The sequence below is a fragment of the Loxodonta africana genome, chromosome 26 (genome assembly GCF_030014295.1).
Source record: "Loxodonta africana isolate mLoxAfr1 chromosome 26, mLoxAfr1.hap2, whole genome shotgun sequence".
Classification (NCBI taxonomy): Eukaryota; Metazoa; Chordata; class Mammalia; order Proboscidea; family Elephantidae; genus Loxodonta; species Loxodonta africana.
The window spans coordinates 46,285,361-46,307,479 of NC_087367.1; the positions used below are offsets into that span (position 1 = coordinate 46,285,361).

General features: G+C 49.7%; 1 protein-coding gene across 3 annotated transcripts in view; it reads right to left on the bottom strand.

Annotated features, from left to right (window-relative positions):
* Positions 1-22,119, bottom strand: part of TMEM108 (transmembrane protein 108) — a 419,061-nt gene continuing 396,942 nt past the window's right edge. For all 3 annotated transcript variants that reach the window (XM_023538842.2, XM_064277300.1, XM_064277301.1), the window contains exons 4-6: positions 18,394-20,109; positions 8,913-9,067; positions 1-2,257 (exon numbers count right to left, since the gene is read on the bottom strand). In XM_023538842.2, coding sequence (XP_023394610.2) covers positions 2,135-2,257; positions 8,913-9,067; positions 18,394-20,109 — 1,994 coding nt within the window. In that variant the 3' untranslated portion in view covers positions 1-2,134. The remainder of the gene's footprint in view (positions 2,258-8,912; positions 9,068-18,393; positions 20,110-22,119) is intronic.

The window sequence follows — 22,119 nt, forward strand, 5'->3', positions numbered from 1 at the left end:
TGATATGTTTAGGCACTGTTATTCTCCACAGAGTGGTGACCCTCAGTGGCCAGGTTAACTTCAGATTGCTCTGTCCCGAAGATGTTTACAATGACTCCACAGAGTCCTGGGAGGGGTAGGATGAGGAGGTGGCCCATCTTAACTGACACCGGTGTCTCCAAAGACCTAAGAGAGAGGATTCTCTTTTGGAGAAATCACAAACATATTCTAAAGGATTTGTTTTCTCAAATGATAGACTGCTAATCCTACTAGCTCATCACACTCATTAAACACAATTTGCTGTTAAATCCGATTAAAAAAAAATAGAGCTAGGCACAAGGTGATATGGGGACTCCTTAAGGAAGTTACGTTAAAGTGAAAAGAACACAAAATGTATTAACAACAATCCTCTGGCTAATAAAATAAGTTTATTTATATATACATGGTAGCTGAATTCTGTGGATAAGGAAAAATAAGTCATACATCCACATACGTATATATAACATATGTACCTTTGATTACATATATTATATATAAATTTTACTTTACAGATTTCTCTCTCCACACACACACACACACACACACACACACACACACAGATATGTTAAATGCAATAGCTAACAGAAATATCATGATAAGGTTAAAAAGGCCAGACAGCAGCATGTTAGAGAATGGATCTCAGAGCATTTAACCTGCTTCTTTGTAGGTCCAAGAGTCTTTGAAGAAAGACAACAGTCAAACACAGGTTAAGTAAGTTCATACAACATTGAGAACACACATTTTTGAAGGCCATATATATATTTTAAAAACTGAAACGTACGAAGAAAGGAAAAAGTCATGATCAAAAGACCACAGCAACGACACTAACATGTAAGTCAACATTCAAGTTCAATTCCCAATCTGACTGTAATAGCGTCTATATTCAAAATATACTATCAAACTATTTCTCTTTTAGAGAAAGGAAACGTGAAAGCAGTTATCTTCTCTCCCAGCCACTGGCTATTAGAAAAAACAATAGACAGGCAGCCCATCTCTGGAAGTCCTTCTTGTATCTCCGAGGGTCTGACTCCTGTTGGCCATGCAGGACGCAGTATGGGGAGGGAGGTGCAGGCAGCCAACCCCAGACGGAGGGGATTATCGTCTACAAAACACAGAGCTGGAGGACCAGTCATTGTGGTGACCCCAACGGCAGATCTGTAACGCCGACTGGAGGTTAAAGGGCATCTTCTCTTAAGCGATTCGCTTTAGCAATCTCGGTTTTTTAAGATCGCAGGAGGAAGGTTCCTAAAATTACAGACCTACCCCAAACATGTTTTCAGGGACACAATAAGATTGCCTTTTGAGAAAACAAACCTCCAAACCCTAATAAACATTTGCTGGTGGGCTAGGTCTGCATCTAAACCCTCTAGAGAAAAAGGCACGAGGGTTTAATGCAGATGTGGGCAGTGGAGGGGAAGCAGGAACGAACTTAAAGGGGAGACTTTTCCATTAGGAAAAGGCAGCCCTGTAGCTGGCACAGTGCATGCTCACGCTGGCTGCCCTGGAGGCCCTGTTGTGTGATGTTAGGACGTGGACGCCTTGATGTCCTCCATGTGATTCCTGAGGCTGCATACTCCTGCTGCCTCCGTAACTTGGATGGAATTAAATCCATCAGCAGTTGGGCTCTGGTCTTCTGGTGATGAGGTGTTCCCTTCTCCTGCTTCATGGGGACTCCGCTGTCCTGCCCTCTTCATTGCTGTGCACACAAATGGGGAGGAAATGGGTCACAGCCAATCACAGAGAATCAGAGCCTCAAGAACCACTCAAAGGGCCACACACTTGACCATTTTAACATTCAACTTGGACTTAAGTTTCTACGGGAGAAGGCTGGGGCTCCTGGGACCCCCACTGCTCAAGGACTGTTATCAAGAGAAGCAATAAATTCAACTGCTTTGCTTAGAAATACCTTTATTTTATAAAGCCACGAATCGTTCTGTAAAGTTTCTTTAAACCACACTTATAAAAAAGATGTTGACAGTTCTTAGGAAAAAAAGCTGAAAATGTTTCTCATTAAGTCAGGGCTACACAAAGGTTGTATTTATAATATATATATATATTTGTATATTTATAATTTAGAGACGAAAAGTAGGGAACAGCAAAGCCACGCCTGCCGCAGCTAAATTTCCGACACTTGATCGTTGCCCACAAACAGTGTTTCCTGACAGAAGGGGTTCACAAGGACCATCCCAGTGTCCCTGTAGTCGCCGTTGGCTGGGGAGCAGGGCTCCGAGAGCTGGTCCTGGAGAGAGAGGGAGGAGAGGGTGTGAGCTGGGGCGTGCTTGTGAGGCAGCTGTTATTAAAGAAATGCATACATGGGCACAGGCACTTGGGCACGGAATTGCTTGGTAAACATTTCCCATCATCCCCCACTGCCAATGAGAGGTGCGGAGCCCTCCTTGCTCTTTCAGATTCAGCCCTGCTTCCTGAATCACCCTCACCCCAGGCTGCTAGAGATGGCATTGCTCTCCTTGTCCAAGTCCACCAGGGTTCGTGTTAAAATTAAAACAGCTTGTGTCATGGCATACACTGCACTTGGCTACTGCCCCAGTGGGTAAACCCGGACCATGGTGGCCCCAGACGCCCCTTCCTGCCCCTTTCTCCCAGACTCCTGGGCCTGGCCACACCTCTCTGCTTTTCCTCCCTGAACACACCCTATCCTTGGCCATCTGTCCTCTCCTGCCACCCACCTGTCAGAGTCTGAGTCACCCTTCAAGGGCTAATTCTCCCTACTCTTGCAACCTTCCTAAGCCTGGTCACAACTGTGGCCCCGCTTCTTGTATCACCAGGTGTGCTAAGTCGAGCAGATCTGAATCTGTGTGTGACCGCACAGGAAGTGGTGAGAGAAAAACCAGCCTGTCTGCCCAACTCTGGCCAGGTGATGGTCACAGTTAACAAGGACTTCAAGCATTTGTGGGCTACTACATGGCTGCACTGAGATTGAGGTCCCAGTTTTAATGTGTGTGTGTTGGCGGGGCGGGGGGGGGAGTGGAGAAGTTATACCTTGTCCTGATTCTAAACAGCTGAAGTTTCTGAACCTACAGGTTGTTCCAGGACCAAGGTTCAAGAACGGGTCTACGCATAACTGGCTTATGCCAGACTTGCTTAGAAATACCTCCATTTTAAGAGGCCACAATTAATTTTCTCCAGGTTATTTTTAAACAAAACACATACCTTACATAAGTTTTGAGGGCTATGCATTGCTCTATGGCTAATAAGAGAAAGGCCATTGTTTCTGAAATGTCTTCAGAAGACAAGAATTTCCTTTGTCTGGATTTACCTGAGTATCCATAAGAAAGGTGGCCATGGGGCCCGCCCTTGAAAGGAGAACAGGGCAGCACACAGACAGGGGACAGAAATCCTTCCTCTCCTCAGTGTTTTTGGGTTAGGCCGTTGTCATGGATTGAATTGTGTCCCCCCAAAAATATGTGTCAACTTGGTTAGGCCATGATTCCCAGTATTGTGTGGTTGTCCTCCATGTTGTGATTGTAATTTTGTGTTGAAAGGATTAGGGAGGGATTGTAATACCACCCTTACTGAGGTCACCTCCCTGACCCAAGGTAAAGGGAGTTTCCCTGGGGTGTGGCCTGTACCACCTTTTATCTCTCAAGAGATAAAAAGAAAGGGAAGTAAGCAGAGAGTTGGGCACCTCATACCACCAAGAAAGTGGTACCAGGAGTAGAGCGTGTCCTTTGGACCCAGGGTCCCTGTGCTTGAGAAGCTCCTCGACCATGGGAAGATTGAGGACAAGGGCCTTCCTCCAGAGCAGACAGAGAGAGAAAACATTTCCCTGGAGCTGATGCCTTGAATTTGGACTTTTAGCCTACTTTACCGTAAGAAAGTAAATTTCTCTTTGTTAAAGCCATCCACTTGTGGTATTTCTGTTATGACAGCACTAGATGACTAAGACAGCCATGGCGGGGAATTCCGGAGGCTGAGACTTGGCTTGTTGTTTTACAGTTCTCACAAAGCAAGTGTTCACCAAAGCCAAGCCACATGGGGATGTTTCATTGCATAAAAGGAGAAAATTATTTGGAATAATGAAGGCAAAAAAGAAGAAGAATAAAAAAGGAGGAGGAGGAAGGAAAGGTAGAGGGGAGAAAGGGAGGAAGAACAAGAGGGGAGGGGAGGGGGAAGAGGGGAGGGGAGGGGAGGGGAGGGGAGGGGGAAGAGGGGAGGGGAGGGGAGGGGGAAGAGGGGAGGAGAGGGGAGGGGAGGGGGAAGAGGGGAGGGGAGGGGAGGGGAGGGGGAAGAGGGGAGGGGAGGGGAGGGGAGGGGGAAGAGGGGAGGGGAGGGGGAAGAGGGGAGGGGAGGGGAGGGGGAAGAGGGGAGGGGGAAGAGGGGAGGGGAGGGGAGGGGGAAGAGGGGAGGGGGAAGAGGGGAGGGGAGGGGAGGGGAGGGGAGGGGAGGGGATGAGAGATGGACAGAAAAGTCGAGAAAGTGGAAGGAGAGAATGGCAACTTCCAAGCCCCTTTGGGCAGCAAGCACAGTTCTGCCCATACATCTGAGTTTGTGCTCTGCTGCCTTCACCGTCACAGGAGGGGAGTGGGGCCTAGGGGAATCTGCTCAGGCAAAGCATCGGGAGCCTCAAAAGCTGGTGGCTAAAGAGCAGGCAGTTGGATGTGTCCTGCAGATGCAGAATATGGCAGAATGTGCCCTGTGACCATACGGCCACGCTGTGGATGGTCTGCAGTCCATTTGAGTGGCTGCTGTCTCCATCCTGGCTCTGAGCATGCCTCCAGGCTGCTGACTTTACCCTCAAATAGTGCGAGCCCACAGAGCTGGAGCAAATCATATTACCCTCACTAACACAGAGTAAGGGGAGTGAACCTGTTGTGAAGGGAACACAGAGAACCAACTATAAAGCTGAGCGAGCTTTGGGCTGCGGGCTCTATCATAGCCATACAACAGGCCAGTAAGCCATCTTCCCAGACCTCTGGCCTTCTGTCCAACAGTAGCCTTGGGGCTCCGTACAGGAGTGGCTAACTCGATGCTACAGGGGCAGGGCCTTTTCTACAGCACGCTCACAAGCACCCTTTGGCTTTGGCTTCCACTGTTCACTTTGCAAAGATAACACTTAAAGTGGGGCCACCCTTTGCAAAGTTACCTATTCTTTCACTCACTATAGCTGTTCACAGGAACACTTTCCGCCACACAAGATGAGCACTGGCCTCACTAAAGCTCAAGGCCTTCAAGAAGCCTGTCCCTTTGTCCTTAGGGCAAACATTTTTATTTGAGCATCTACCGTGTTAGGCTAAATCAGGTAAACATGATTTATAAACATTTTAGCAAGTACCTACCACATGCCAGGCATTGATCAGATGCTGGGGATAGAGCCCAAAACCACCCAGATAGAGCAGTGAACAGAAAAAATGAGGCTCCTGCCTGCAGGCAACTTATATTCCAGCAGGGAGAGACAACAGAGCAGTTGACAGAAAGAGAATAACACAGTATCAGGTGGTGAAAAGCATTCTAATCTGTATAGAGCAGTCAGGGAGGGCCTCCCTGAGGAGGTGACATTTGAACAGAGACCTGAAGGAAGGGAGGTGCATAATAAAGAATTTTGTTGGCCTTTGTCTCTGGCTCCTGGGAGGTAGCCTCTAAACCCCTTGAATTTCCTGAGTGACTGGAGTATATTATTTACTGCGAGCCCCTTGGGCCACACATGATAGTTTATGCTAATAAAGTGACTCATGGTGGGCCCCTCGATAATTTATGCTAATAAAATAACTCAGGATGCTAGTAAGACACACGGTTATATGATTAGAGTGGAGCATTGAGCCACATGATGATATCAGCCTGACCTCAGGGGAGGGGAGGGAGGGCCGGAGATTGATTTCAGTCACATGGCCAATGAGTCAATCAATTATGTCTATGTAATGAAGCCTCAAGGAGCCCTGGTGGTATACTAGTTAGGAGCTTGGCTACTAACTAAAAGGCTGGCAGTTCTAATCCACCAGCTGCTCCTTGGAAACCCTATGGGGCAGTTCTACTCTGTTCCATAGGATCACTATGAGTTGGAACCGACTTGACAGCACCTAACAAGAACAACAATGAAGCCTCAATAAAAACTCTGGACACTGAGGCTTGAGTGAGTGTCCTTGGTTGACATTATTTTGTCATACATCAGTGTGCTCAGAAGGTGATGTGTCCCTGAGGACAATGGAAGCTTCTTGTTTGGGACCCTCTCATGCCTCGCGCTATGTGTCTCTCCCTTTGGCTAGTTCTAATTTGTATCCTTTTGCTGTAATAAAGCTGTAACCAGAGTATAGTGCTTTCCTGAGTTCTGCAAGTCAATCTAGCAAATTATCAAACTGAGGAGGTAGTGGCAACCCTGAATTCGTAGCCAGCTGGTCAGAAGTCAGAGTGGTCTGGGGACCCATGGGCTTGCGGCTGGTGTGTGAAGTCAGGGCAGTCTTGTGAAGTCTGGCCTAACTGGGTAGTTGGCGTCAGAAGTCATTTGCATGAGGGGTCAGGGTTTTGTGGGAGCCTAAGTCTGAGTAGTTGGCATCAGAAGTCATATACATGAGAGGCCACAACATATGTGGGAGAAAAGCATTTCACATAGGTGTAAGAGCAAAGCTCTAAGGTGGGGACAAGCTTATGGTGTTGTGGGAACAGCAAAAAGGTCGGTGTGGCTAGAAGGTGTGGTCAACAGGCAGTGCGGAAGGAGAGGGGCTGCGGAGGTAGGCAGGCACCAGATAATGGAGGACGTAAGTCAAAGAAGGCTGGGTTTTATTCAAAGTGTGAAGAGAAGCCACTTGAGGATTGGGGAGACATGCTGACATGTCTTGCCTTGAAAGGATCATTCAAGCTACTGTGGAGGACAGGCTGCAGGAGACAAGATTATGGGTTTGGGGGTGGGGAGGGGGAAATCAAGAGTTCAGTCTTGGACATGCTGAGTTTGAGATGCCCATTAGATATGTGCAGTAGGCAGCTGGGCATGTGCGTCTAGAGTTAAGGGGTGATGTCAAGGCTAGAGATAGGAATTGGGGAGTCAGTGGTGTACAGATGGAATTTAAAGCCATGGAACTAAGTCAAAAGAGAAGAGAAGCAGTGGGAGGACTGAGCTGGGTACGCCTGATAAGTCAGGAAAAGGACAAGAAATCAACAATGGAGACTGAGAAGGAGCTGCCAGGAAGCAGAGACGGCAGGGCCTCAGAAGCCAGAGAGGAGACATTGGAAGGAGGAGATGATTAATGGTTCCAATGCTGTTGTTGGTCACCGGTTTAGTAATGTGGAGGCACCTCGCTATTCTAACGGGAGAGAGGTATTAAACAAGTATCAGACCAGATGCTAGATAATCTCTGTCCTAGTAAGTGCCACTAAGGAAAGAAGGAAAGCCTGAGGAGCTGAGGCCATACGACGGCAGAGTGAACTCAGCCTGTAGTCAGGGAAGAGGTCCCTGAGGAGGTGACGTTTAAACTGGGTCCTGAATGATAGGCAGGAGTTACTGAAGTGAACAAGGGAAGGGGGTTCTGAGGAGCGGGAAGGTGAGAACATTCTGGAAGAGGGAAGAGCTCATGTACAGGCCTGGAGTGGGACATAACTTGCTGTCATAAAGGAACAAATAGAAACCCAACGTGGCTGGAACTTAGCAAATGAGGAGGAAAGGGGTATGACATGAGGCTGAGGCTTGGGCCAGGGTCAGGTTTTATGGTGACTCATAGTCCCTGTGAAAGAGCAATGGGAAGCTTCTGAGGGGTTTTGAATACAGCAGTGATAAAGCCACATTTGTGTTCACAAAAGCTCACCCTGGCTGCTGTGGTGAATGGATGTGAAGGGGCAGAGGGGAACTGTACCTCCAGAAGGACTTTCTCCAGTTGCATTGTCTTTATTCAGATGTCCACTATCTTTCTCTTGGGTCATATCAATTGTGCTCTAGTTGACCTACCTATTTCTAGACTGCCTTTCTGTCTGTCCTCCCATCCATTCATCTGTCTATCAAATCACGCTGCCTGTCCTTCCTTACCCATTCATTGATCACCTATGGAGAGCCTTCACCAGGTCATCAGCAGTCTTTCTAAATCTGAGTCACCCAACAGGTCAAAACTTTCATTGACCCTCTGCTGTCTAAGAATAAAGTCCAAACTTCATAATACCCCATTCAAGGCTGTGCTTAACCTGGCCTCTGCCCCACCCTCTGTGTGGAAGTAGAAGGAGCACAGACTCTGGTCAGAGAGACCTGGGTTCAAAGCCCAACTCTCTCACTGACCAGCCTTGTGTCTTGGGCTAACACCTCCTGACCCACGGTATTCTTCTTTCCTTTGATATCCATACTCAGCAAAATGTCCACCTTCATTTAGGCTTTGACTGGAATGCTTTGTCCTTACTCTGCCTGTTCAGAGTGTTTATTCTTCCTAGCACCTTCACTGTGAAGGCTTCCCTGATTAGGCCAATCAGAATTAAGTCCTTCGTCTCCTGAATTTCAACAGCTCTTTGTAACTCTTCCTGCATTTCCCCCAGTTTGTTTTGTTTTTAAATGATACTTGGGGGTCACCCCCTAACATATCTTGGAATCTGAGCTCCTTGAGAGCAAGCTTTCATCTTCATAGCCTCTGGACAGTATATGCCACAAAATGGGTTCTCAATGAATATTTGTTGACTTGTTTCCAGAAACCCAATGTCCTAAGAACAGTGCTTTCTAAACTTTAACATGGACGAAAAGTACCTAGGGATTCTTGCTAAAATGAAGATCCTGGCATTTGGGAGCCAGGAGGGCTGGGGCGGGGCCTGTAATCTGGTGTTATTGATGCTGCTGGCCCAAAGAGCACAGTTGAGTAGCAAGGCCTAAGAAAAGAGCAGATGCTCCAAGGCTCTCTTTGGGACCCTCTGCTTCCCTACCCCCTGCAGTGGCCCAGCATTTCCAGGGGACCCCTTGGTGTGGGGCTCATTACCTCAGAGGTTTCGAGGGACTGGATCTCCCTTGGTAACTCCACAGCATGCTTGTTGAAGTAGTCCATGGTGATGGCGTTGTTCCAGTAGCTCAGGTTGTTCTCCGGCTTGGCCGTCTTCTTCTTCCTTCTCATGCAGCACACCGTCAGCAAGACGGCTGTGGAGAAAGTCCAGGTCAGAGACTGCGAGACGGAGGCAACAAGGATGGAGCCAGCATTGCTGGGTGACAGATGCCAGTCTCCCAGGTGGGGCTGTGATGGTCACACATTCAGCCGCTCGCCTCATTCATTTACTCACTCTTCAACAAATATCTATATGCTGAGTGCCTACTTTGTGCCAGAAACTTACAGGTGTTGGGGAGACAAGGGTGCAAAAAGGAGACAAAACCCCCTGCTTCTATGAGATTCCATTCTAGTGCGTGTGTGCGGTGCGGAGGGGGTCGGACCATACGTAAGTAATGGACAGAGTGAAAAAACAAGGGAAATTCAGAAAGCAGTAAGTGTTCCAAGACAAAAAAAAAAAAAAAAAAAAAGACAGGATAAAGCAAGAAAGACAACGGCAGGGAGTTGGGGGACAGACTGCTTTACAGTTATCGTGAAAGGCCTCCCTGAGGAGGTGACCTTAGAGCTGAGACTGGAATGTGGGGAAGGAGCCAGGCATGTGAAGAACAGGGGCAATGTGTTCCAGGCAGAGAGAACAGCATGTGCAAGGGGCCTGAGGTGGGGACAAGCTTACTGGGTATGAGGAGATGAGAAAAGGCCAACATGGCTAGAGTGGAGTGAACGTGGGGGAGTGAGATAGGAGATGAGGCCACAGTGGTGTTTAGAGACTGCATCCATAGTGCTTGGGGATAAGGGGTTTGGATGCAATTTGGGGACATCTGTGGGCCCTGCACTGCTGGTCCTTGAGTTTGCCCCAAGAGAAGGCCTTGCTCATTCAGTCCGAGGGTGCCCCCAAGCTCAGCTGCAGAGCAATGGCATGTGTGTTCTGAGTTGCCCCGCTGGACTGACAGGTGTTCTTAGAGCGGGAGTATGGCAGCAAGAGGGCAGAGAACAGGCAATGTTACAAAAGAAGCTCCTGACTTCCACAGAGCCCCCATGGAGCAAAATCACTGGGTAGAAGTCTTGGACCCTGATCAAGCAGCTTCTCTGGCCACCTCTTCCTCCTCCTTCCCATCAGCATCTCAAAAATAACAACAGCCATTAACAGTTACACAGCACACGTGCTATGCACTGTTTCAAGTACTTTAGAATTTGTTTAATCCTCCAACTGACCCAACGAGGTCAACACTATTATGGTTCCCATTTTATAGATAGGAAAACTGAGGTTCAGAGAGGCGAAGTGACTTGCCCAAGAGCAAACCCAGAGAGACCAACTCCAACGTCTATGCTGTTAACACACAAGATGCTGCCTCACAAAGGCCACAGACTGATGCAAAAGCCCACACTGCACAGGTGGGCCCGATGGCGGCTCTACACAGCTTGACGGACCACTCACCTGACCTGTGACCCTGTCTGTTCAATCTCTGAGACTCACAGGGCCCCCGGGGTAGAAAGGGGACGTTTGAATTTTGTTGCGAACCAGGTGTGAACATAGTAATTTGGGCAGGTAGATAGGGAGTGCTTCTGAGGTCAGAGAGGTGGGTGGCCTGTCTAGGCTCAAACAGCACAATGGGTGATGAGGGTGACACAAGTCCTCTTGGGGAGAAGCCAGTACATGAGGAGTGGGCATATCCTGCTCCAGGCTCACCACCATCAGAGCCTTGGGGGTGTCTGAGACTCTGGGCTAGGGGTAGGGGACCCATGCTGAGCCGTCCATAGAGGCCAGTACCATGGTAAAAATGGCCACTAGGGGGCAGCAGAGGTCAACTTCCTCCACCGTGGCCTGAGAGCTTGGTCAGCATCTGCAAGTTACATGCCAGGGTGTGGGGCAGCTGCAGATGCTGGCACCCATACAGGGCTGAGACCTCGGGGCCCAGACCCTAGGCCCCTGTGGGCTCTCAGGAATCCTGGAGCCTTCTTCCCAGATGCCCACCCTGCTGTCTCCTCAACCTGAATGTGCCTCTGAACATGGTTAAGAGATGGGGGTTTTCATTTTATCTGATCTGCTTTGATCAAAAGACTCTTAATTTGCTTACCATTCTTCCAGCTCCTCTAAAAAAGGGAAGCTTTAAAAATGTAGAGATCTCCAAATGTTTGAGCTGAAAGGGATTTTACAGATTAGCTGATTTAGAGTTTCTAAAATCATGTGGACCACCTCCACCTCCCCTCCCTTCCTTCCAAAGAGTTCTTTCTTCACGTGGCTGAAGAAGAAACAGGAGTTATGAGGGGGGCCGCAGAGTTCAGCCAGAGGCCACTAATTTAGGCTACCGCCTCAGTCCACAGGCGGAAAAACTATGGCCCAAAGTACCATGCTGACTTGCTCCAAGCCCCAGGCCTGCAAGTGCAGGGCTGGGACAAGACCCCAGGTCTCCTCCCCCTTTGCCTGGTTTCTCCGTTGTTCACTGTCACTACCTTCCCACACTGCTCCCGGAACTGGGCACGTGGAGTTGCGTGGGGGAATTCGAGCCAAGAAACAGAAGCCTCAAAGAACGGGTTAGGGAAAACATTTGGGCAATGGGAAAAGTGCTCCTTTCTCAGAGCCTGGAGGAAAAGAAGGGCGTGGGGGTGTCGGATGCTTCCTATGGGACAAACTGACTCTTCAGTTATCTACCACGCTTTTAAGGTCACATCCCATCATGACACACACAACGCTGCCACAGACACAAATGCTCAGGGCAGGGGCACCACACGAATGCCTGAGCCAGGTTTGCATAGTACGCATACTTCTCAAAGGAAGCGGGGTATTTGTGGGAAGAGTAAACAAAATCATGCATTAGTAGCATGTGACATGGTTCCCGGCACACAGTGGGTACAGAGCCAATATAAGTCCCTTCCCCATCCTGCACTATAAAGTGGGATTGGAAACCCAGAGACGTGAACTTGCCCAAGGCCACGCTGCTAACCTAAGGGGCACGGCTGCAAAATCCACATCCTCTGGCCCCCAGTCCAGTGCTCCTTCTAACAGCCCACTTTGCCCCTGGCTCTCAAGTCTGGGCCTGTTTAGATCATAGGACCCCTGGATTCTGCCTTGTGGGAAGGGCTGTCACTGTGCAGGATGGCCTTGGGGTAGAACAGGGAGTTCTGTCCCAAGCTCTCTCCCCAACATACTAATGCTCTAGGGCCCTCTGTTTCTCTCAGGTAGTTCCCAGTGCTTCTCCAGCACCATTTAATTCACTCACTGGAAGTCTGCCTGACTCCAGAAAGAGCAGGGGCTTGGGCCAAAGGCCTGGGTTCAAGACTTATCTTGGGTAAGTTACTCCATCTCTCTGATTGACATGGACTTCCTAGGGTTGCTGTGAGAATTAAAGAGTTCATGGATGCAAAATGCAGAGCACCCTCCCTGACACACAATAGGTGCTGAATTAATGATCTCTTCCCACTCCTTGTTCTTCCAGCACCGTCTACAAGAGAGATCTAGAAAGAAAAACTGGGCTGCACAATTGTTTGATGGCCCAAAGCCAAGGGGCCATGTCTGGTTCACTATTTCAGCGGTCTGACCTTTCTTCCAAGAAAAGAAAGCACAATTCAGATTACTGGGATCTCTGATATATTCTTTGTGCTGACCTAGGCACCTTCCAGTCTTATGTAATCCACACAACAACCCTCTGAGGAAGGTACTGTTTCTGTTCCCATTTATAGGAGAGATAACTGAAACTCATAGAAGAAAATTGATCCTGATCACACAGCTAATTACTAGAACTTGAACCTGGGTCTGTGTGACCCACAAGTAGATGCCGATTGTCCTGAGCACCGGAGGGACAAACACGAGGTGCTATCCACCCCCTCCTTCCTTAGTTACAGAGCTTCAACTCTTCTCTTACTCCGAAAGCAACAGCTGTAAAGCTCTATAGCAGGTCGACGGGCCCCATAATTCCTTAAGTTTTAAAACAGGGTGAGAATTAAGCAAACACTCCTGGCTTCCCAGGAATGTTGATGGGGAGTCATCCATGGCTTGTTGGACATGTGGCATGAAGGGTGAGAGTCACTGATTTTAAGATGAGCCCTGAGCACCATGTTCACCTTTCTGGGCAAGCTTTCAGGTGATGGGAACCAATGTATGATGGGAAATGGAAATGAAAGCCCTACAGGTACCCAAGGATTCAACCTGGTCAGACACCTGCTGAAATTGTTCTCTCTATGGCCTGGTTGAGAAAGCACTGCGATGAGAGCAGTGACATTAACAATCATCACTATGTTATCACTGCCATCTTTTGAGCACCTTCCCCATGGCAGGCACTGTGGTAGGAGCTTCCAAACATTATCTGATTTTCACAACAAATCTTTAAGGTGGGTATTGTGGCCAAGAAAATGCCCCATGCAGTTCTCCCACAGCAGGGACACAGTTGACCGACAGCCACAGCTGCCACTCCTCTGGATCCACATCATGTTTGCCCAAAGGCCGTATTTTTCCAGACTGCTCTATAGTGCAGGCCCATTTCTGGGGGACACAGGATTCCTCTCATGGCTTGAGGATGCCCACTGGCCTAGCAGAAACTTTCTCAGAATTGCACTTTAGTCCAAGACTCTTCCCACCCAATCTTCCTTCCTTCCCCTTCTCTCCTTTCACAGGTGTTGGGCCTACTGTGAGTCTGAGGGCCCTCCCTGCCTACTCTGGTTCCCTCTGTTTATACTTCACAACTGTTTCCCCAAGTAAGTCTCTTGCATGCCTACATTATCCCACCTTGGTGTCTGTTTCTTGAAGGACCCAAACTAACACAGTGGATATTAGTCTCACTTGAGAAAACACTAACCGACAGTTAAGGAATGTGTCCAAGTTCTGCAGCTGATGAGTGGCAGAGCTGGGTTTACATCCAGGTGTGTTTGATTCCACAAGCGAAGTCTATTACACCAGGCCTCGTCTCTAGTGATTTATGTAGATTTAGAAAAGTCAGAGAAGACAGGGAGCCCCTCCATTTTACAGGGGGAAACCTGAGACCAGTGAGGGGAAAGGATTAGCCCAATGGTTCCAACATGAAGGGTCCAGGGGTCTGGGCCTGTGGACATTCATTTTCCTCATTTGGAGGTTGAGGGAGGAGGCCAAGGGGAGGCCTTAGGAGATGGAAGGAGGCAAGGCTGCGCATGAGGTCATGGGCCTAGGGAAACCAAGTGGGGGCTTACTGCCTGGCTCCCCATTCTGGAGTGGGAATAAGTCTGTTGAAGTCCCAAGGAGGCTTCCACAGGGGCCCTTGATGGGAAACACAGAGAATAGCTGTCAGGGCATGGCCATGACACTCTGGTCCAGTCAAGGTGACATCCCTGGGCAGCCCTGACTGCCTGAGGATCTTCCCCCTCCTCCTGCTTCCCCTGGCTCATAAGCCCCAAGGAGACAAGCCTCCAGGGCAAGAATAATTCAGACCCAGGTTTTCTTAGATAATATTTACAAAATCATTTTGGGCCTGCGGTAAAAGGTACATATATATTCAAATTTGGCAAACATTCACTGAACAACATAGCCAAGAGCCATGTTGGACACATCGATATGTTATCTTGTCATACTGCACAAATACTCCAAGGGTATTTACCATATGACTGGAAGGGAGCAGACTGCTCTGGGGCAAGGTGTATAGATGGACTCACATGTTGGGTCAGTGAGAGGTGCTACTCTGCTTCGGCCAGGCTCAACCTGGACTGGGGATGAAAAACACCTGTAGCTGGCAGTGTTTCCTCTTCCCACTTTCTGTAAAACCCCTGCCTTCTCACCGGGAAGGCTGGGTGAAGACATTCTCGAGCATGGGTATCCACATATGGGATGGGCAAGGGAGGCTGGCAGTGCAAGGCCCAGATGCCTCTAGCAGGAGACGGTGGGTTCTGTGTGTCCTGATGGTGGCAGCAGAGACCAGCTCAGGAGCCACAGGGTCCCCTGCTCCAGTGAGTGTGCCCTGGATCCAATCAATTTCAGTTCTCAGCACATCTGGAAACCCGTGTATGGCATGGCTTTGGAGACAAGCATTTCTCAGCCCTGGCACACATTTATCCTTCCAGCCTGGGGTGGAAGGGCAGGTGGAACTGATGACATCCCTCCCTGGGCAGGCCTGGGATGTGCTATGCTTACCCCCTGACCAGCAGCCCTGGCCACCTGAACTCTGGTTTCTGGTGGATGAAGAGGTGCAGGGCCAGGGCCAGTGCTGGTCTGAATAACCAGACGAGAGGAAACCTATGTGTGCACTTTGCTACCAATGCAGACTGCCAAAAATATCTGGCAAAGTGGCAAGGGGTGAGACCCTTCTTTTGAGGGCTGCAGAGTGACTCAGGACAGATGGAGCCCCCAGGAGCATCTGAAACATGGGGCCCTTGGAAGAGGTCTGCTGGCCTGATGGGCAGAGGGAGGGTTGGGCTATAAAAACAGCCCAGATGTTCATCTTATCCGTGATTTGAAAGAGCACAGGGTTCTGAAGCTTCCATCTTGTGTCCCTCTCAACGGAGCCTTCCCTGGATTAACAATAACCCCACAGGAGTCATGGGGCATGGGTGAGGACAGGCAGCTATGTGTAGAAGCAGGCAGGGCAGAGGCAGTAACCTTGGTGAACGTAAGACTGAGTGTTCATGGGGGTGTCCCAGGTAGATGGTGGAAATAAATGCAAGACACCAAAGAAAGTAGGGTCTGTAATTCCAAGATGCTATCTAGAGTCCACATTGAATAAGAGTTCAAATCTTCCTCTAGAATCCCTAGCACCTGAAGCCTCCTGTCAGCACCAGAAGCATTCCTGAAGCATTGTTCCAGGCTGCATCCTTGCCCATCTTGGCTGGCATTTTTATGCATGGTTTAGGCAGCTCATGGGCTTTCTGGCTTTGCAGTAAGATCTGATCTAATTTCAAACTCATACCTAGCAGAAGGGCTGGGGAGAGGTAGGAGTCTTTTTAGAATTGCAAAACCCAGGTGTGTATGCAGGCTAGGTTTACCTTGCATATCCAGCCTAGGCAAAGAGGAAGTCCAGCTGGAGAGAGGGCTCTGGGAGTTGGGGAGGCAACCACATCACCACCTCTGATGGCCTAGTGCCTATGCCAGGCACACAGTGAGCCCTCAGGAAACATTACAATGAACCAGACAAGGGAATTCTATCACCAGAGCTGGCTGGCCCACTGCGTGACTGGGACCCAGGGCAAGTCACTCCACCTGGAGATTTACTCCCTACCTGCAAGGGATGGACGACGGCCAGAGCCACCTCGGGGGATTTGTTTTGCTTGTTCCTGTTTTTAGTTTACTCCTCTGGCCAGTCTGACTTAGGGACGGAATGATGATATTAAAGGAAGCTCACTCCATAAACTAAAGCATCCTCGACACATGTAAGGAATGGAAAAGCTAGGAAGATGCCGCTAATGTGGTTACTTCTCAAATATGACCATTATTAATAATTTATAGGCTAATAGTGCTACATTTTCTCATTCTTCTTCTGTTCTAAAAGTGAGAAATCACACTTTAAAGAAAGTATGTGTGTCTTTGTGAAAGACAATACAACTGCTTTCATTAAGAATGAAACAAATAAAATACACAACTTGCTAACATTTTGACTCCTCCTGAATTGGGTCCTTGAGCAGAAACAGGCTGCCCATCACTGACATAAAAAGTCTGCTTTGCTCATCAACCCAAAGAAAGCTGGGGAGAGGTGGCTCCTGGAAAGAATCCAGACTCTAGATTAAAAAAGATCTTGTTGGACTACAATGCTGAGTGGAAATCATGGTTCAAGTTAAAGGCATAACCCTCTAGCACTACTGTTCAAACAGCGCACAGCATGTAGAAAGGCCGGGCCGGGAGGGAAACTGGCCCAACAGCCTCCCTGTGGAAAAGCCTCAGGGCTTTTGCTCCTCTTGAGATTCGGGTGAGAGCCAGTGGGGTGACATGAAAGCTAATAAAACCAACAGAGCTGATGTAAGCATGGGCTCCTTAACTGGGCCAAGCGTCCAAAGGAGCCATGGCTGGTCATGTGTCAAAGGCCGAGCTCCCCTCTGGAGAAAAGGGGTAAACTAGAGCCCATGGAGAGGGCCAGGCAGTGGGGCAGGAACCAGGGCAATGCAGCCCCTTGGGGAAGACTTGAAGGAACAGGGACGAGTAGCTTGGAAAAAGAAAAGACTGCTCCTAAGAGCCATTTCACATGCTTCAGGGGCTGTTAAATGGACTTTTTTTGTTGTGGTTTCAGAGTGTAAGGCTTAGGACCATAAAGTAGAAATTACAAGGAGGCAAATTTCAGTCCCCCAAAGTAGTGGGGTAATACCTGAAAGGTCCAAGGAGAATAGGCTGCCCAGTGAGTGAGGTGTAGGGGAGTTCTCACCCCCGGAATTTCAGAGGGTAGCCCGATGATAACCATTTGGGAGTGGGGTGGGGTAGAGTACAGGGAAGATTCCTGCGAGCTTAGCAGAAAAACTCTAAGAATCTAGGGCCAAGTAGATGGGGAAGACAAAAAGAAAGCCCTAAGGTCCTGAGAGATTAGATCAGATTCTAAAAAAAACCCTCCTGACTCTGGATCAACAGAGTGCTGGGCAGTAGCATGGGGGTGCTGATGGCCTTGGGAGAGGCTGTCTCCACAGACAGCAGTGGAAGAAAATGCTGCCAAGGAGGAGGCCCACACTGCATCCAGGTTACACCATAGCAAGGAAAACAGGGAGGTGGGGGGAATAGTAAAATTCACATGTAATTCTCAAGTCTTTAGCTATAAGAATTATGTTTTTGCCAAGGCTAACAGAACTTACCACCAAATAGAAAGCTCCATTTTCTCTTTTTTCTTGGAGGAAGAGAGAGAAGAAAAAGATAAAGGTGAAGGCGAAGAGATGAGGGATAGAGGAGAGGGAAGACAAGAAGGGAGATGAAAAAGGAGAGGTAGGTGAAGGCTCTGTTACTTAGCAGCTATAAACTTGGAAGAGCCAGCCTCTACCTGTGGTGTCTTGGTGCCAAGTTACTATATGCATTTCTAGAGACAATCAGGGAGCAAGGCTAAGCCTGAGGGTGAGGGTGCAGGGTGGTGTGGTGATAAGAGCACTGGGCTGCAAGACAGGCGCTTTGAACTCTCATCATCCCAGCCCTGCCACTCACTAGCTCTGGGGCCCTCGGTGAGCCACCTTACCTCTCCAGCTTGGTGTTTCTTTTTGTAAAATGCAGGGTTGGATTAGGCTGTGTGCAAGGTTGTCCACAGCTGCTGGGAGCTATGGTTTTGTAGTCACTGGGCACAGAGCCAAGGCCTGGCATAGCTAAGGACCAGGAGCAGGGATGACCTACAAGTCTTGTCTTGCTACTTTGTTTTCTGGGATTCTGGGAACTTTTGCAGCCCACTTGGTGAAAACTGCCCAGCTCTGAGGCAACAGTGGACTTGAATTTTGTGAATGAGCAAGTTGGCATGGTAGAGGGAGAGGAAGGAGGGGAAGGGGAGTTAGGAGAGGATGAGGCACTTACAGCAGGAGGAGATGGGCACGCTGATAGCCAAGATCACCCAGATGATATCCATCTTGCTCAGGCAGATGGTGGCTCTGTGCTGGGGTTTGTCCCCTTCAGCCACATGAGAGATGTTCCCTACCGTTCCAGGCTTCCAGGTCCCAGCGGGGACCAGGCGGTTGAGGAAGTTTCCTGTGGCTGTGGACACCACTGTGGACAGAGGACTGGGCACTCTACCAGTCATGGAGGAGGTGGCCGTGGCCTCTTCCTCGGCTTGGGAAACAGTGCTTTCTGAGAACCCGGGGGGGCGGGTTGGGGCCCGTGGGGTTGTAGATGCTCCCTGAGGAATCCCCTTGGAAGGGGCTGAGACACTGGCATCAAAGGCAGCCTGGGTAGGCCCCGTGGCAGTTGTGAAGACCCCAGAGCTGGCAGACAGACGTCTGTTGGTACCAGTGGTGACAGTAAGCAAGGAGTTACTGTGGCTGGGGCCATCCTGCGGGCCACTGTGGTGGCGCTGAGAAGGCACTGGGGCAGGTTGTGGGCTGGAAGGGGCACCTGAGGCTGCTGTGGCATTCAGCTCCCCTCCTTGGCTGGTGAAGGTGGGACCACCACCCTGGTCTGCTCTACTGAGGCCTGGCTTGGTCTCTACAGGCACCAGGGGGGTGGTGGATGATGCCCACGAGGTACTGTTGGGCACTGTAGTTGCTGCCACTGTCTGGGTTTGTGGTGAGGAGGAGTAATCCTGGAGTGGGTTCCTTGGGGTGAGGGCAAAGGGGTCTGGTTCCACAGATCCTGTGAAGTTGCCCTTGTAGATCTGAAAGATTTTCCCCAGAGGCCGCTTCTGCCCTGGATGTGTGGAGCTCTGATTTCGCCCTCGCTGGCTTTCCTTCCTCCCCAAGGGGCCACTGGATGCAGGTGAGACTGGGCGTGATGAACTACCTGCTCCCTTTCGGGAAGAGCCTGGTGGCCTTGGGGGCCTGCGTGTGGTGGACCGGGTGGGTGCTGTAGTGGTGCGGCTGGTGGCTCCCATTGGCTTTGTCAGCAGAATGGTGGGAACCACCTCTCCTGGGGGGTGGTTGGTGACTCCTGTTGACTTTGTCATCAGGATAGTAGGCAGAGCCTCCCCTGGGGGGTGGCTGGTGACTTCTGTTGGCTTTGTCAGCAAGATGGTAGGGGCAGCCTCCCCTGGGGGGTGGCTGGTGACTCCTGCTGGCTTTGTCAGCAAAACGGTGGGGATGGCCTCCCCTGGGGGGTGGCTGGTGATTCCTGTTGGCTTTGTCAGCAGGATGGTGGGCACAGCCTCCACCGTAGGGTGGCTTGTGGCTCCTGTCGGCTTTGCCAGCAAGATGGTGGGGACAGCCTCCCCCAGAGGGTGGCCCTCTAAGTGGGAGGATGTGGTTGCCATGGCAGCAGGAGGGGGCCAAGTGTGCAGGGGGCCTTCAGGATTGGGGGTGGTTTCTGTTACCATGATGGTAGGGATGGTGTTTACAGGAGGGTGTCTGTCCGGATAGGGCATCGTTGTTGCTCTGGGTCTTATGGTCTGTGAGGAGGGTCCATCATCATGGGATGAAAGCATCGCCACAAAGGAAGGGACAGCCACCACCGAGGAGCTGGGGGGTGTTGTCGCCATGGTGCCTGGAGTCGTGCCTGAGCGGAGGACCTGAAGAGATTCCCTGGGAGATGGTTCCTGGACCGCAAATACCAGCGCTTCAGTCAGTACCAAGATCACGAGGAAGCCTTCAGAGGGAGACAGAGAGAAGAGGTGAAACACCTGGAGCAGCGTACAGCCGGGCCTTCCTCACCCAGGACCCTGCAAAGTCCTGAGAGCAGAGGGAAATGTTGGAGCATTCTGGAGGCCACATTGCTTCCCTAACTCTCAAATCAGATACAGAACCCCACGTCAGATTGGGATAGGCCTATTAGGTAGGTGCCACCCAGTACCTGTCAGGAAGAGAAACCAGCATCAGGGGACCTAGACGCAACTAAATGGGACTGTCCCAGCCTTTCCCAAAGGCCTCTGAAATGCCATCAGCCCTCTGCCCAGTGGTGTCTTCTTAGATCAGGCTGGGGCTAGGATGCGAGAAAAGGGCTTGTGGCCTCCACATCTGCCTGTGGGTGTCTGCTGCCCCTCCACAGCCAGGGAGGGGTCAAGACCAGGGGCACGGCCATCAGGAAGCCAGAAGCTCTGCCTGTGCCATCCTGAGCCAACGAGGAAGCCCTGGGAGGGCAGAGTTGACCAACTCCCGTGCCCCTTTTCTGAAGCCTCCATCACTATTCAGAAGTACCAATGGACAGACCACTGCTTGTTCAGGGCCATTCACCAAACAATTTAGGAGGGCTTACCCTCTCCCTGACCCTGGGGACACAGAAATGAGCAGGGCAGTCACCGGCCCTCGATAAGCTCACACAAATCCACAAACAATCCTAAAACAAGGCAGAGACATCTCAGTGCCAGAGGAGGGTGCAGGAGGAAGAGAACAGGGGCCCAGAGAAGGGGCACCCAGATCTGGCACTCAGCAGAGAGCCTGGAGTTGAAGGCACAGTCCACAAATGCAAGCCAGTATTATGGTTGTCATTATGCTTCGTTGTTTTTCCCATGGGGCTCATGCAGCTGAGCTCTCAGTGGAAAATTCTCATTGTGTTGTCTGCCCAAACTTTTTGAGAATCGACTCGACAGCACTGGGTAGTCCTTTTGTACATTAAAAATAAAATTAGGGATTTTAATGCGAATCTCTGTGTTCATTGAGAAAATGCACGAGGACAAAAACTTTCTATATGTTTAAAAACACTTCTAAACACATGTCCTAGTTATCTACTGTTGCTATAACAGAAATGCCGCAAATGGTCGGCCTTAACAAACAGGAATTTGTTCTCTCACAGGTTAGGAGGCTAGAAGTCCAAATTCAGTGTGCCACCTCTAGAGGAAGGCTTCCTCTCTCTGTTGGCTCCGAAGGAAGGTTCTTGTCATCAATCTTTCCCTGGTCTAGGAGTTTCTTAGCGCAGGAATCCCGAGTTCAAAGGATGTGCTCCTCTCCTGGCTCTTCTTGCTTGGTGGTAATGAGATCCCCACCTCTCTGCTCACTTCTCTCTTTTATATCCCAAAAGAGACTGACTCAAGGTACAACCTAATCCTATAGATTGTGTCCTGCCTCATTAACATAACTGCCTCTAATCCTGCATCATTAACATCACAGAGGTTAGGATTTTACAAACACACTTAGGAAAATCACATCAGATCACAAAATGGAGGACCACCACACAATAGAGGGAATCATGGCCTAGCCAAGTCGACACATGTTTTTGGGGGACACAATTCAGTCCATAACAATATACATGGATTTCATTAATCACAACAGCATGTGCCTATATTCAAAAATTAAAAAAAAAAAAAAATTTTTTTTTTTTTTTTAAATACCTCATATAAATGTGAGACATAGGATTGATTTCAGATTATAGATTATAAGACTGGTTGCTCCCTTACAAAGCTGTGGGTTGAGATGAGCTGGCCTCTATTGCCAAGGAGGGGCCTGACAGTCCCCCAGGCCTGGCTCTGACCTGTCAGCTCCTCCTTAGTCACATGAACCCACTTCTTGGTCACTCTTGCGACCTCGACCTGTAATAGCCTCCCAGACCATGGCTGAAGATCTCTGTCTCCATTTGATAACTCTCTCAGAGCCACCCCTCCATGGATTCCAGCAAAGCAAATGCACAAAGTGGGGGTCCTGGCTGTGATTCCGGGTGTCAGCA